Consider the following 12,726-nt stretch of genomic DNA (forward strand, 5'->3'; position numbering starts at 1 on the left):
GCGACCCCATGGAGTGTAGCCAGCCCACCAGGCTCCTCTGTCCAGGGAATTCTCCAGGCAAGAATACTGAAGTGGGTTGCCATTCTCTTCTCCAGCGGATCTTCCCAACCCATGGATTGAACCAAAGTCTCCTGCATTGCAGGCAGATTCTTTACCATCTGAGCCACCAGGGAAGCCCTCTAGATACATAGGCTGGGTTTAGAAAAGGCAGACGAATCAGAGATCAAATTGCCAACATTCATTAGATCATAGAGAAAGCAAGGGAATTCCAGAAAAACATCTTCTGCTTTATCAACTATGCTAAATCCTCTGACCATTTTTTGTTTTCAGTAAATCTTTCAATTTATGACATTTTTTTGTCAATTATGAAACACTAGATGTATTCAGCAAACACACATTATCTGATACATATAAGACAAAGTATTTCTGAAGAAGCTTTTGAAAATGCATACTGTTTATGTTTCTCTCAAACTTGAAACCCTTTAGTAGATTTCTATCACTTACTAAATAAAGTTGGAACTCCTTACCTAGTTACCTGAAGCCTCCTCTTAAGGTGATATAATCCCTACCTAGTGTTTCGCCTTCATTCTCTATCATTTGTTCTCTTGTACCTTGTGTTTCAGAGGTCTTAAATAGTTTCTTTTATACCCATGGTATTTCGTGATTCCTGGCTTTTTTATAAGGTTGGTGCAAAAGCAATTGCCATTTTGTTTTGTTGAACTTTGCCAGTTGATACTGGAATACATAAATAAATGTGGTTGTGTTATACATCATTTTAATGCTCATTTCTTGCTTTATGTATTTTTGCTAATGACTTATTACTAGCTGTGTATTTTATATTTATTTTAAACTATGGAAATGAAGTTAGACTAAAAGCAAATTCAAGTGATTTTCTTATTTGAGTTTAAAATGGGTTGTAAAGCAGTGGAGACAACTCATAACATCAACAACACATTTGGGCCAGGAGCTGCTAACAGACATACAGTGCAGTGATGGATATTTTGCAAAGGAGACAAGTGCCTTGAAGATGAGGAGCACAGTGGCCAGCCATTGGAAGTTGACAGTGACCAATTGAGAGCCATCATTGAAGCTGATCCAGTTTAACAACTACTACACAAGAAGTTGTCTAAGAACTTAATGTCAACTATTCTCCCATCGTTTGGCACTTGAAGCAAATTGGAAAGGTGAAAAGCTCGATAAATGTGTGCCTTGTAAGCTGACCACAAATCAGAAAAAATTGTCATTTTGAAGTGTCATCTCTTATTCTACACAACTGCAACGAACCATTTCTCAATCGGATTATGATGTGCAATGAAAAATGGATTTTGTACGACAATCAGCAATGACCACATCAGTCGTTGGACTGAGAAGAAGCTCCAGTGCACTTCCCAAGGCCAAACTTGCACCAAAAAAAAGGTTGTGCTCACTGTTTGGTGGTCTTCTGCCTGTCTGATCCACTAGAGCTTTCTGAATCCTGGTGAAACCATTGCATCTGAGAAGTATGCTCAGCAGACAAATGACATACACTGAAAACTGCAATACCCGCAGCCGGCATTGGTCAACAGAAAGGGCCCAGTTCTTCTCCACAACAGTGCCCAACTGCACGTCACACAACATGCTTCAAAAGTTGACAAATTGGACTGCGAAGTTTTGCCTCATCCACCGTATTCACCTGACCTCTGACAACTGACTACCACTTCTTCAAGCATCTCGAAACTTTTTGTAGGGAAAATGCTTCCACAACCAGCAGGAGGCAGGAAATGCTTTCCAAGAGATCACTGATTCACAAGGCATGCATTTTTACGCTGCAGGAATAAACAAACTTAATTCTCACTGGCAAAAATGTATTGATTATAATGCTTTCTATTTTGATTAATAAAGATATGTTTGAGCCTAGTTATGATGCTTTAAAATTCATGATCCAAAACTGCAGTTACATTTACACCAATCTAATACATGCTATTAAACTGTACTGTACTGTACTGTAATACCCTGTACTTGGCAAGTTCCTACTCACACTTTGAAACTCAGTTCAAAGTTTGCTTATCTTGTGAAGTCTTTTTAAGTTGGCTCCTCTAGCTTTTTAACATGTATCCTCTGGGGAGCATTTTCTTTTCTTTTTCTTTCTTTGTACTGTAAGTTATTGAACACTATTTTGTATTTTCTGTGTCCCAGCCCTGAAAACAAACACTTCTCGAAGAAGCTCTAATTCCTTTTATTCAAGAACGGTATTTAAAAATCAGTATTTGGGTGTTAGAAGTATTCATTGCTTTTGGAGTGTCATTACTTCTAGACCCTGTTAGTGGACATATGTATATTGTATATCCTATACTAACTCGTATGCACATACATGTTCATATTTAATTCTGTACTTACTAATCTGTATATGAAGTATATTAAAAATTATGAGTTCATATGATACTTCTGATTCTAGTTTTACACTTCTGATTCTAGTTTTACAGCACAGGATTCATTCTAGTCTTCCTCCTTTCTTTTTTGTATTTACTTTTTTTGGATAGTGAGAAACCTGGCTCTCATTAAACCTGGCTCTCATTATATACACTACAACTGTTTTCCAAGGTAACCTAGGTCAGTTCTTTTCCTCTCTACCTTCTTTGGTGTGGTTATGTTATTAATTTATGAAACAGGTCCATTTCTTACTGTTTGTGTTCCATTTAGAATTGTCCCACATCCGGTTGATTTTAATTATTTTTTGGGTATGTGAAGCATTCCTCTGGTTTAAGAGTCAGAACTGTAACAAATTACATCCTTAGAGAAGGATCACCCCCTCCTTATCCCACCACCCCATTCCTGTACTGTACTTGTTTCTTTCTACCCTTTTCCCACTCACCCCCTGTAGGTAAACCAGTCTCTTAGTTTGCGGTTTGTTCTTCCTGTATTTCTTTAGAAGAGAATCAGATTTGTCGTAAATGTAAAGTTTATGGGATTTGAGAACTTGCCCACGAGATAGTTTTTAAGTGCATGTGTGCTTAGTCGCTTCACACATGTCCAGCTCTTTGCAACACCGTGGACTGTAGCCCATCAGGCTCCTCTGTCCATGGGATTTCCCAGGCAAGAATACCGGAGTGGGTAGTCATTTCCTACTCCAATATCTTCCCGATCCAGGGATCTAACTTGCCTTTGTGTTGACAGGTGGGTTCTTTACCACTAGTGCCACCATCTTTCCCAAATGTTTATTAAAGAAAAACTTTTTTAACCATCAATATGCTTGCCAAAGATGGTGGTTAAAATATTAAATTTTTGAAAACAGGGTACCAGTAACATAGTTCACTGTGTAAAAATTATTTAGTCCTACCAGAGTGTTTCTTTTCTACAAATAAGCAGTTATTCAAACTGATCTCCATCTTTCCTTTTCCAGCTTCATCATGTGAAGTTTTACATTTAGCTAATTTGGACTTTACTGCATTTCTTGAACTTGATATAAAGTCATTCTTGTCCCTTTGTTTTTGCTTGTTTTTTTCTAAGCTGCCATGCCAACTCTCATTCCTTTGAAGCCTAACTTGTCGCCAGTTCTTTTCTTATCCTTTTCTCTTCTTCCTCTGAACCTTTGAATGCTAAACAATTTTTCTTTTAGTGGCACTTTTGTGTCTGACCAGTTTTTAGCTATTGAAGTGTCGAGATTCATTTTTTGGAAGTCTAACTAACATGGATACATGTGAAATGAAGAGATTTTATTTAGTAAGTCTTTATGAATTTTTCCTTCAGTAGAAGTCAAATATAAGGTAGTTAATGGTAAAAATTAATTTTATGTCCTGCTTTTTGTAGTCAGGCACTGTCGTCTTCATTTTTTATCCTAAATAGTAACCCATGCAGAGTATTGCCATCATAATTTGCTCAATTATTTCCAAATTTTTTATTTTATTTATGTTCAACTCAAATGACCTCTGTTTGCTGTATACTTGGGAAAATAAAGTCATTGAGTTATTTTTGCTGATTTTTGAGGAATGAAAAGATTGCTTTTGAAGTTAATTTCCCATATATAATGTTTTATTGCATTTAAATAAAAACATTTATGTAAGTCATGTTTATAAAATACACTGAACTTCTTTTTTCCAAGGTGGTCATAGTACTTAGTAGTTTGCTAGTTTATATAGTTTATATTTATATAGGAATGTAGGTGAGACACTTTTTTAATTAGGTAGATAGAGAAAATGAAGGGCATTTAACTTAATCTGTGAAGTTTTTACATGTTTATACATAGCTGGAAGTAAACAGCACCACGCTACTATATACTGTTGTGATTTAATCTTGCAGCATATACAGACAGACAGACAGACACACACACACACATACATGCTATAAAATAAACACACACATAGGTGTTATCTACAGTGGTTCTTGTCAGAAAGACATCAGATAGGGATTATCTTATTACCCACGGAAACTAAACACAGAAAAGAGTGTTTTTATAATTTTGCCAAATACCTTGATGCCACAGCTCCACATTTCTAAACATGCAGCTTGGAGGTATAGCTTTCAAACAATTAAGATCTTTTGATTTAAACAGTTGGTCTATTTCTTCCATTTTTTTCTTGGTATAATAGGAACCATTTCTTTATCCAGCCTCCAAAGCTGGGGCCTTTGCAGTTTTAATCACTGCAGTTTCTTTGGAAATATTAAAGCTTCCTTTCATAATTCTTTTCTTTTCCCCAGGTCAGGTGCATTAAGACCACATTTTGTACTTCTCTTGTTAACTCCTTAATAATGTAAGAAAGAGAAGATGTTGATTTGCATGGAATTCCCATGAAGTTAACCACCTTTTCCTTCTTTCATTGATGAAGCCTCTAATATTTTAGAGCTGGAAAATTATCACTCATCTCCCATAATCCAGACATTTTTATGTATTTCATAATGCGTCTATCCTCTGTCCTCCCAAAACCATGTCAGCAGTGAAGGTCTGTTGGTAGCAGTGGGTAGTCACTGTATTAATAATAATAAATGGATTAGTTTTGCTTATATGTGTGTGTGTTTACTCACATTTTATATACATCTTTTTTCCTTTCTCTGCACTTTACCTAGACAGGCATGGTGCATTGTGATACAGCAGTTGGAACACCCGATTATATATCACCCGAGGTCCTGAAATCACAAGGGGGTGATGGTTACTATGGGCGAGAATGTGATTGGTGGTCCGTGGGTGTTTTCCTTTTTGAAATGCTGGTGGGTAAGTAAACTGGGATTGTTTTTTAAAACCTATCTCACAACACTTAAGTTCTAAGTCAAGAATGTGAGACTATAAAAAAATTTAATTGCTTGTGTTCTAAGGAGAAAGTAGAATTTCTTTAAACCTTTGAATTGATAGCATCTAATGTGACAGATTGTTGATTAGAAAATTAAAATGAAACCTCATGCTGGTACAATAATTGAGTAGAATATGAAAGGAATTGAAAGTTTACTGCTAGGAAGTATTCTTTCCATAGACCTTTTTGATTAAGAAAATACTAGAACAAGCAAATTTACAGCTGCAGTGGGCCTTCATTCTAAGATTTTCTTAATCAGTAGTATTTTGTTGTAAATAAGGAACTGAAAATAATTCAGTTTATGTAATTATATAATTAGTTTTTGTAAACTATGTTTCTTATATTTGCTACTTGTATATATATTTGGTTTGTAATTCCAGTCAAATATGGTTATTGACCATTTGACTATCAAGATAAATATATTCTATAATAGTGTTTCAATCTCAGAAAACTCAGAGACAAGTTAAATAATTTCTTTTACTTTGGCCACATCAAAATTTGAAATGCTCACATATTTCAAAACTTTTCTTTACACCATAGATTTCATTTTTAAGATTTCTTCTTCCTGAGTACTAGAGTCACAAAAATGTCTTCTGGCCAAGGAAACCAGTGGCTTTAGGGTAAGGGGTGAAAGTGAAAGTGGCTCAGCTGTATTCAACTCTTTGAGACTCCATGGACTATACAGTCCATGGAATTCTCCAAGCCAGAATACTGGAATGGGTACCCTTTCCCTTCCCCAGGGGATCTTCCCAACTCAGGGATCAAACCCAGGTCTCCCACATTGCAGGCGGATTCTTTACCAGCTGAACCACAAGGGAAACCCAAGAATACTGGAGTGGGTAGCCTGTCCCTTCTCCAGCAGATGTTGGCGACCCAGGAATCAAACCAGTGTCTCCTGCATTGCAGGCGGATTCTTTACCAACTGAGCTATGAGGGCAGCCCAGGGGAGATGTAGCAAAATCTACTTTATGAGGCAAATGTGTTAAGGCAAATAACATCATAAGAATTTAGAGTGAATTAATGTTAGAACTTGGAGAATTTCTTTTCTGTGACTCTGAAAGAAATTGGTAGTGGAAATCTGTAAAATCTGTATAATGATTGAATGTGGCTATTGCTTAAAAAAAAAAATCTCAGTACAAAATTAGGTAACCCTTGGTCCTAGAACTTTTTGTAGTTAAAATGCCTTCTCTTAATGACCATATGTGTACGTGTAGTGTTGACCTTACTGTGCTAAGTCTCATGTCCTACTGTGACTTGCTTTGTTCTGGGCCTTTGTCATTGCAAATTGTTCTGGGTCTCTTTGTACACACTGTATTCTCTTAGGTATCTGTCTGTTCTCCCCATGTCTAGGCCCTGTCTGATGGTTTATTAGGTGTGTCTTGTAGTATTTTGAAAGTGGAATATATTCCATCATTTGCCTAGACTCTCCCAGAGTTTTAAAAAATAATATACTTTGGAGGAAGTCACCTGGGTTATTTGAAGAGACCATTTATACACCTGCTACCGTTTTCAGCTCTGAGAGCTGAATGAGTTTGAATGGCACTGATTTGCAGTGTTCTGAGCATACTGTGTGCTCACTCATCAGGTTGGTTGGCACTAGACTTCACTTCAAAGAGTCTACTGCAGTTAAAAATCACACTAGAAAAATCTTGAATTCAAAACTCTCCTCTACTACCCTTGGAAAACAAAAACTATCTGAGGACTTCTTTTTGACTGATTTGGGGAAGTCTGGTTTGTACTAAGGTGATTTGAAGCACACTGGCAGGGCCTTTAACTCTTAGACTTTAAGTACTGGCCAAAATGATGCTGTGAACTTTTTTGAAAGTCTTTACACTTGTTTCAGTGCCTCTTTATCACAGTCATCAATTGGCAGGAACACTGTATTTGGAGACTGATTCTGCCATTTTCAGCTCTAGCTGTGTGTCCTCGTAGGCAAATCACATGTCATCTCTCCGGGCCTGGCTTCCTTGTATGTAAAATAATGAGGCTGATCTGACTCTTAGAGCTGCATTGTCCAGGCTGTTGTGATGAAAGTGGCTTATGTCTGCACTGTTTAGTATGGTGGGGACCTGCCATGTTGGGCTTTTGAAATACGGCTAATGTGACTAGGGAAATGGATTTTTTATTTTATTTCATTTTAATTAATTTAAAGTGCCACTTATGGTTGGTGACTACTGTATTGTATAACAAAAGGTTTGCTTTAGCTGAAGCATTAAAAGGCTCTAACTGATCTGATTGCACTTAGTAATCTTTTAAGTTATCCAGTACATTAATTTTTTTCTCATTATGTATTACCCAACACATTGTACAATTAGTATTGATTTTATTTTGATCTTAAAAATTATTGGCTTATTGATATGGTTAAAATTTAAATATATTCTTGGTGTGTGCATGTTTGTTTTGACTGAGATTCCTGTCCCATAGACATTTCCTTCTTACATGCATGTGATAAATCTAAACTTAACGTATTTAAATATTAGGTAAAAAATGTTTAATTTGCATTCTCTGTTACACTCTGTGTCTTCTTTCTTGGTACTTTAGGGGATACTCCATTTTATGCAGATTCACTTGTAGGAACATATAGCAAAATTATGGATCATAAAAACTCACTATGTTTCCCTGAAGATGCAGAAATTTCTAAACATGCGAAGAATCTCATCTGTGCCTTCTTAACAGATAGGTAATATACATTAAATTTCTTTATAGAGATTTCTTTGTAGAGAATCCTTTTAGCTTTGTAGAAGTGAAAGCTTACTGAGCTCTTATATATACACATATAAAATCAATCTTTTTATCCAACTCGCATTGAATTCTGGTTTAGCCTTTTCCTACTGCTTAGCCTGGAATTGGGTTACTGTTGTCATTTTGTATGTGCATCCTGATGGTAATCCAACTCTGATCTTAACTCTCATATCTAAAAAGAAAACTTGGTAAAATAATGCATCTGAGAGAAAAGAAAACTTCTGTATTTTTCACATTTTATCCTTTAAAATGATTGAGCCATATTGCTCTTGACTGTACAACTTTTGAGAGAAGAACATTTTGTGCAGATAAATACTCAAAAGTTAATAATCTTAAAAACTGTGTTTGACTTTGCAGTGCCTCCTTCCCAGCCCCTTTTAATTTGCATTTGAATATGAGCAAGCCCATCCTGAAAATTCTATATTTCTTTTTTTTTTTTTTTCTCTATATTTCTTAAAATAGATGAACATTATTGTGAAAACCTGCCTTAAAAAAGAGAAGCCTGGAAAGCTCCTTGAAGTGTCTCCCTTGCCCTGTCTATTCTTTTCTGGTTTCCCAACTTTACGTTTGTGATATGAGTCATCCTGTCAAAGGGCCAGTGCGTACACGTGGGTGCTTTCACTTTGGACCAGACTGAACTCATTAGCTTTATGATTTTAGGGAAATTATTTTACTTTCTGGCGAAATAATTTTACTCATTCTAAATATGATGGGATCAGATTTAGGTGATAACTGAGGACATTTCTTGCTCTGTGATGCTATCTTCCTGAGCACGCCTTACTGTTTGTTTGCCAGTTGCTGTTACAAGCAGTACTATAGTGACCATTCTCATACATTTCTCTTTTAATACTTTTTGTGGGATAAACTCTTAAAGATGGATTTCTGGGCTATACATTCTAAAATTGACCTACTTGAGTTGCAAATTTGACCCCCAGAAATGTCACATGGGGTTTATTTCCATTATTAAGAATTGTTTCCCTCATTTTTGTCAAACTAAGTACTATGAATTGTTTATTTTTCCATACAAAGCAGAAAATTATATTTTTACTCATTGTTTTAATCTTTTTCATTTATTTATCAATCATTTGTAAAATAAAGCTTTGTTAATTACATAATTAATGAACAATTCATGGTGATAAACTCAAAATAAATTTTATATAATGTTTGCTTTGAGGACCAGGTGGAGTTGATAGGAATGATTATAATTTGTGCTGAAAGATAAAATATAAAACAGGATATATAGCATGTGTTCATGAAAGACTAGCCTTAGTGATTTATGGTCAGTGGTAGTTGCAATCTAAAGAATGATTGTAGGTGGAGAAAAGATAGTTTGAGAAGAATTTAATGCCATTAGTGTGGCTAGGGGCACTTCCTTCTATAAACTTTACAGGTTTTCTTGTTTATGTTAAACATAGCTCCAGGGGCATAATTGCTTATTATTTCCACATAGTCTTCACTGAAGACTCAAAGTCAAAGAATGAAATTATTAGCAACATTTTTCTTGTATTCAGATTGACAGTTTTAATATAAATGCAATACATATTTATATTTAACTTACATTTAATATAGATGTAGATCTATCCAGAGTGAATATGGATAGCTTTAAGCACAATATGTGAGTTCTTTTTAAGAAGAGGGGAGGATTTTTTTTAATAACATTTTTATTATAGAGGTTTTAAAAAAATTCTTCTGTGCCAGAAGTTAGATCTCCATTCATTTTATGCCCTAAAATTGGTCATATGATTTTGGCACATGCCAGTGACTTTTTTAATTGAAAGCCTCCTGTACTTTCATTTGATGCAAAGTGCAAGTAGAAACATAATTTCTTTTCCATGATATTCATTATTTAGAGAGATCACATGCTGTAAAATTAGATTGCTTATTTTTGAGGAGTATTTAAGCTGAAGCTTTTCAATTTTTTTAAACTCATTTCTGATCCTCATTGAGATGAGTATTTTTGTATTTTTATAATCTTACTTTTTATAATAGAATGTTTAACTGCATTATTTAGGGAGGTACGCCTTGGAAGAAACGGGGTAGAAGAAATCAAACAACATCCTTTCTTTAAGAATGATCAGTGGAATTGGGATAACATAAGAGAGAGTAAGTCAATAAATTTAAATATTTCCATTTCATCACATTTTAAATCTCATAAATTGAATCCTCTTCTGATTTAAAAAGCGTGTCTGATACTCTTAATAGTAATTTTTAAGTTGAGAGGTTGTATTTCAATTCATTTTGAATCTGTGTAACTAAATCTTAAATCAGTATCTTAGCAAACTAGTATGTCTTTATTTCCCATTGCTTTTATGATAAACATTATAGGTTTCTTAATTTGCCAAGCTAAGTTTTATGGATCTCAATAATTTTCAGAATTGGGGAAATATAATTCTTTAATTCATATGTTTGAATTAATAAATCAATAATTAGTTACTTATGGAGAGTACTCTGGTGAATACCAGGGTAAGCATAGTAGTTCATTTAAACTGCATGTATATTTACATTAATTCATTTTAAGAGTAAGAAATATTTCTACTTAAAGATGTAGTAGAAAATTTCTGAAAACTAAAGAATGTATATGCAAGTTATTGCTGTTTAGAAGTTTAATACCTAGAATAATATCATACTGCCTTGCATAGATTAATTCATCTATGTTTAAAACCAATCTAATATAATGATAAAACACAGAATAAAACACAGAATTTCAGTTCTTCGAAATGATAAAATAGTAAATCTGTCATTGAAATTTTCTATAGTAAATCATGACAATATAGTATTGTTTGCTAATCAAATATCAATATATAATGTATTAATATTTATATAGTGTGCTAATATCAATATAACATTAATAATCTATAATAACTAATATAAAACATAACAGGGGTGGTTTCTGTCTTTTTAAATCATATATATTATTATTAAACAATGTTTCTTTTCTTTTAATAGCTGCAGCTCCTGTGGTACCTGAACTCAGCAGTGACATAGACAGCAGCAATTTTGATGACATTGAAGATGATAAAGGAGATGTAGAAACCTTCCCAATTCCCAAGGCTTTTGTGGGAAATCAGCTACCTTTTATAGGATTTACCTACTACAGAGAAAATTTGTATGTGATTTGTTATATTTTTATTGTTTTCAACATCTAGCTGTAAAGAGTTGTCTTACTTCAGGACTCTGAATTATAGAAGATAAAGAGTTAATTTGTTTCAAATTGAGATTTTTTTCAAAGAATATTATATATAATATTCATTTAAAAATGAATGTAAGGCAGTGTTGTGTGTTTGAAAACCGAACACCTGCTTTTGAGGGAGTCTGTCAACTATTTAGGGACATAGGAGAATTATATAGTCATAATGAAGGGTAGAATGTGATACGAGCCTTAAGAAAGGTACCAAGAAGATCTGAGAATCATAATTCTTCTAATTTCAGAAGAAAAATAAAAGTCACATCTCTTTGGAGCTAGTGTAGGGGGAGTCAGGTAAGACCTCAAGAAAGAGAGAGCATTTTAACCAAGTCTAAAGATAAAAAAGGGTATTGAGTAGCTGAGATGTAGGCAGGTTAGGTGAATGTGGTGGGGAGGTGATTGTGGAAGCACAACTTTGAAATTTAAGCATACACTGGGAGCAGAGCAATATAGTCCAGTAGGTTTCAAACATGGTATATATCACTGTATTATAACCATTTGGAGAATTTATTGGAACTGTTATTTTCTTGCCTGTAATACCTTCATCTAGTGCAGAGCCTGGCATAAGATCATTCAATAAATATTGCTCAACTGGAGTGAGTATTGGGTATAAGCTTAGAAAATAGACTGGAGTTAGAGTGTGAGGGAAGCATAATGGAACAGATGATTGTTGTGTATTGTGCTAAGGGACTTTTTACTTTGACAGGAAGTAAAAAGCTGCTGAAAACTGTTAAGTAGTTAAATGAAGTGTTAAAGACATTTGAAAAGTTTTTGATACTTCCATGTTTGTAATGGTTGGGGCGATCAACTGTTATGGTTTGCCCAGGACCGAGAGGTTTCCAAGGATGTGCTATGGGACTGTCATGTTAAAATTAGGAAAATCAGTGCAAACCAAGATGAGTTGTTTATCCTGTTAAAGATAAGGTTCTGAAAACTGCTGCAATACTGACAAAAGTGAAGACATCAGTGCAGGAGAAATCCAGGCATGTTCATAAACAGCAAGGAACGACCCAGTTAAGAGAGAAACTGACAGTTAAGTAGAAGTGATGATTTATGTATTAAGACCAGGAGATCAGAGATGTTGTATTTGAAAAAGAGCAGAGATGTCTTCTTTCAGAATATTTCTAGAAAAGAAGAATAAAATAGGAACTCAAAATGAGGTGAAGAGGAGGAAAAATATGGTTCTGTTTAGTGACTCCAGTCTCAACTATGTTAAAGACTAGAACATTGGCTTAAGAGTGAGAAGCAAGAAATACCATTTTAAATTATTGAAAATGGTATAAATGTCAAGAGGGGGAAATAGTACTTAACTTAAAATATGTTGAAAGTGAAAAGAAGGAGAATTTAATTCGGAGGATAACTTGATATCAGAAAATGAGTTAAAATGGCATGCAAAAGAACTTCCTGCCTTTCCTTCTAGGCTACTAAGTGACTCTCCATCTTGTAAAGAAAATGACTCAATTCAATCAAGGAAGAATGAAGTATGTATAAATTTTTACTACTCTATTTTAATCACATGTTCAAATACTTTAGTAATAT

General features: G+C 34.5%; 1 protein-coding gene across 3 annotated transcripts in view; it reads left to right on the forward strand.

The window, feature by feature from the left end:
• Positions 1–12,726, forward strand: part of ROCK2 (Rho associated coiled-coil containing protein kinase 2) — a 128,572-nt gene that overhangs the window by 70,859 nt on the left and 44,987 nt on the right. For all 3 annotated transcript variants that reach the window (XM_059891020.1, XM_059891021.1, NM_174452.2), the window contains 5 exon segments: positions 5,041–5,185; positions 7,803–7,941; positions 10,015–10,106; positions 10,950–11,109; positions 12,608–12,668. In XM_059891020.1, coding sequence (XP_059747003.1) covers positions 5,041–5,185; positions 7,803–7,941; positions 10,015–10,106; positions 10,950–11,109; positions 12,608–12,668 — 597 coding nt within the window.

This window comes from Bos taurus, chromosome 11, assembly GCF_002263795.3.
Source record: "Bos taurus isolate L1 Dominette 01449 registration number 42190680 breed Hereford chromosome 11, ARS-UCD2.0, whole genome shotgun sequence".
Taxonomy (NCBI): Eukaryota; Metazoa; Chordata; class Mammalia; order Artiodactyla; family Bovidae; genus Bos; species Bos taurus.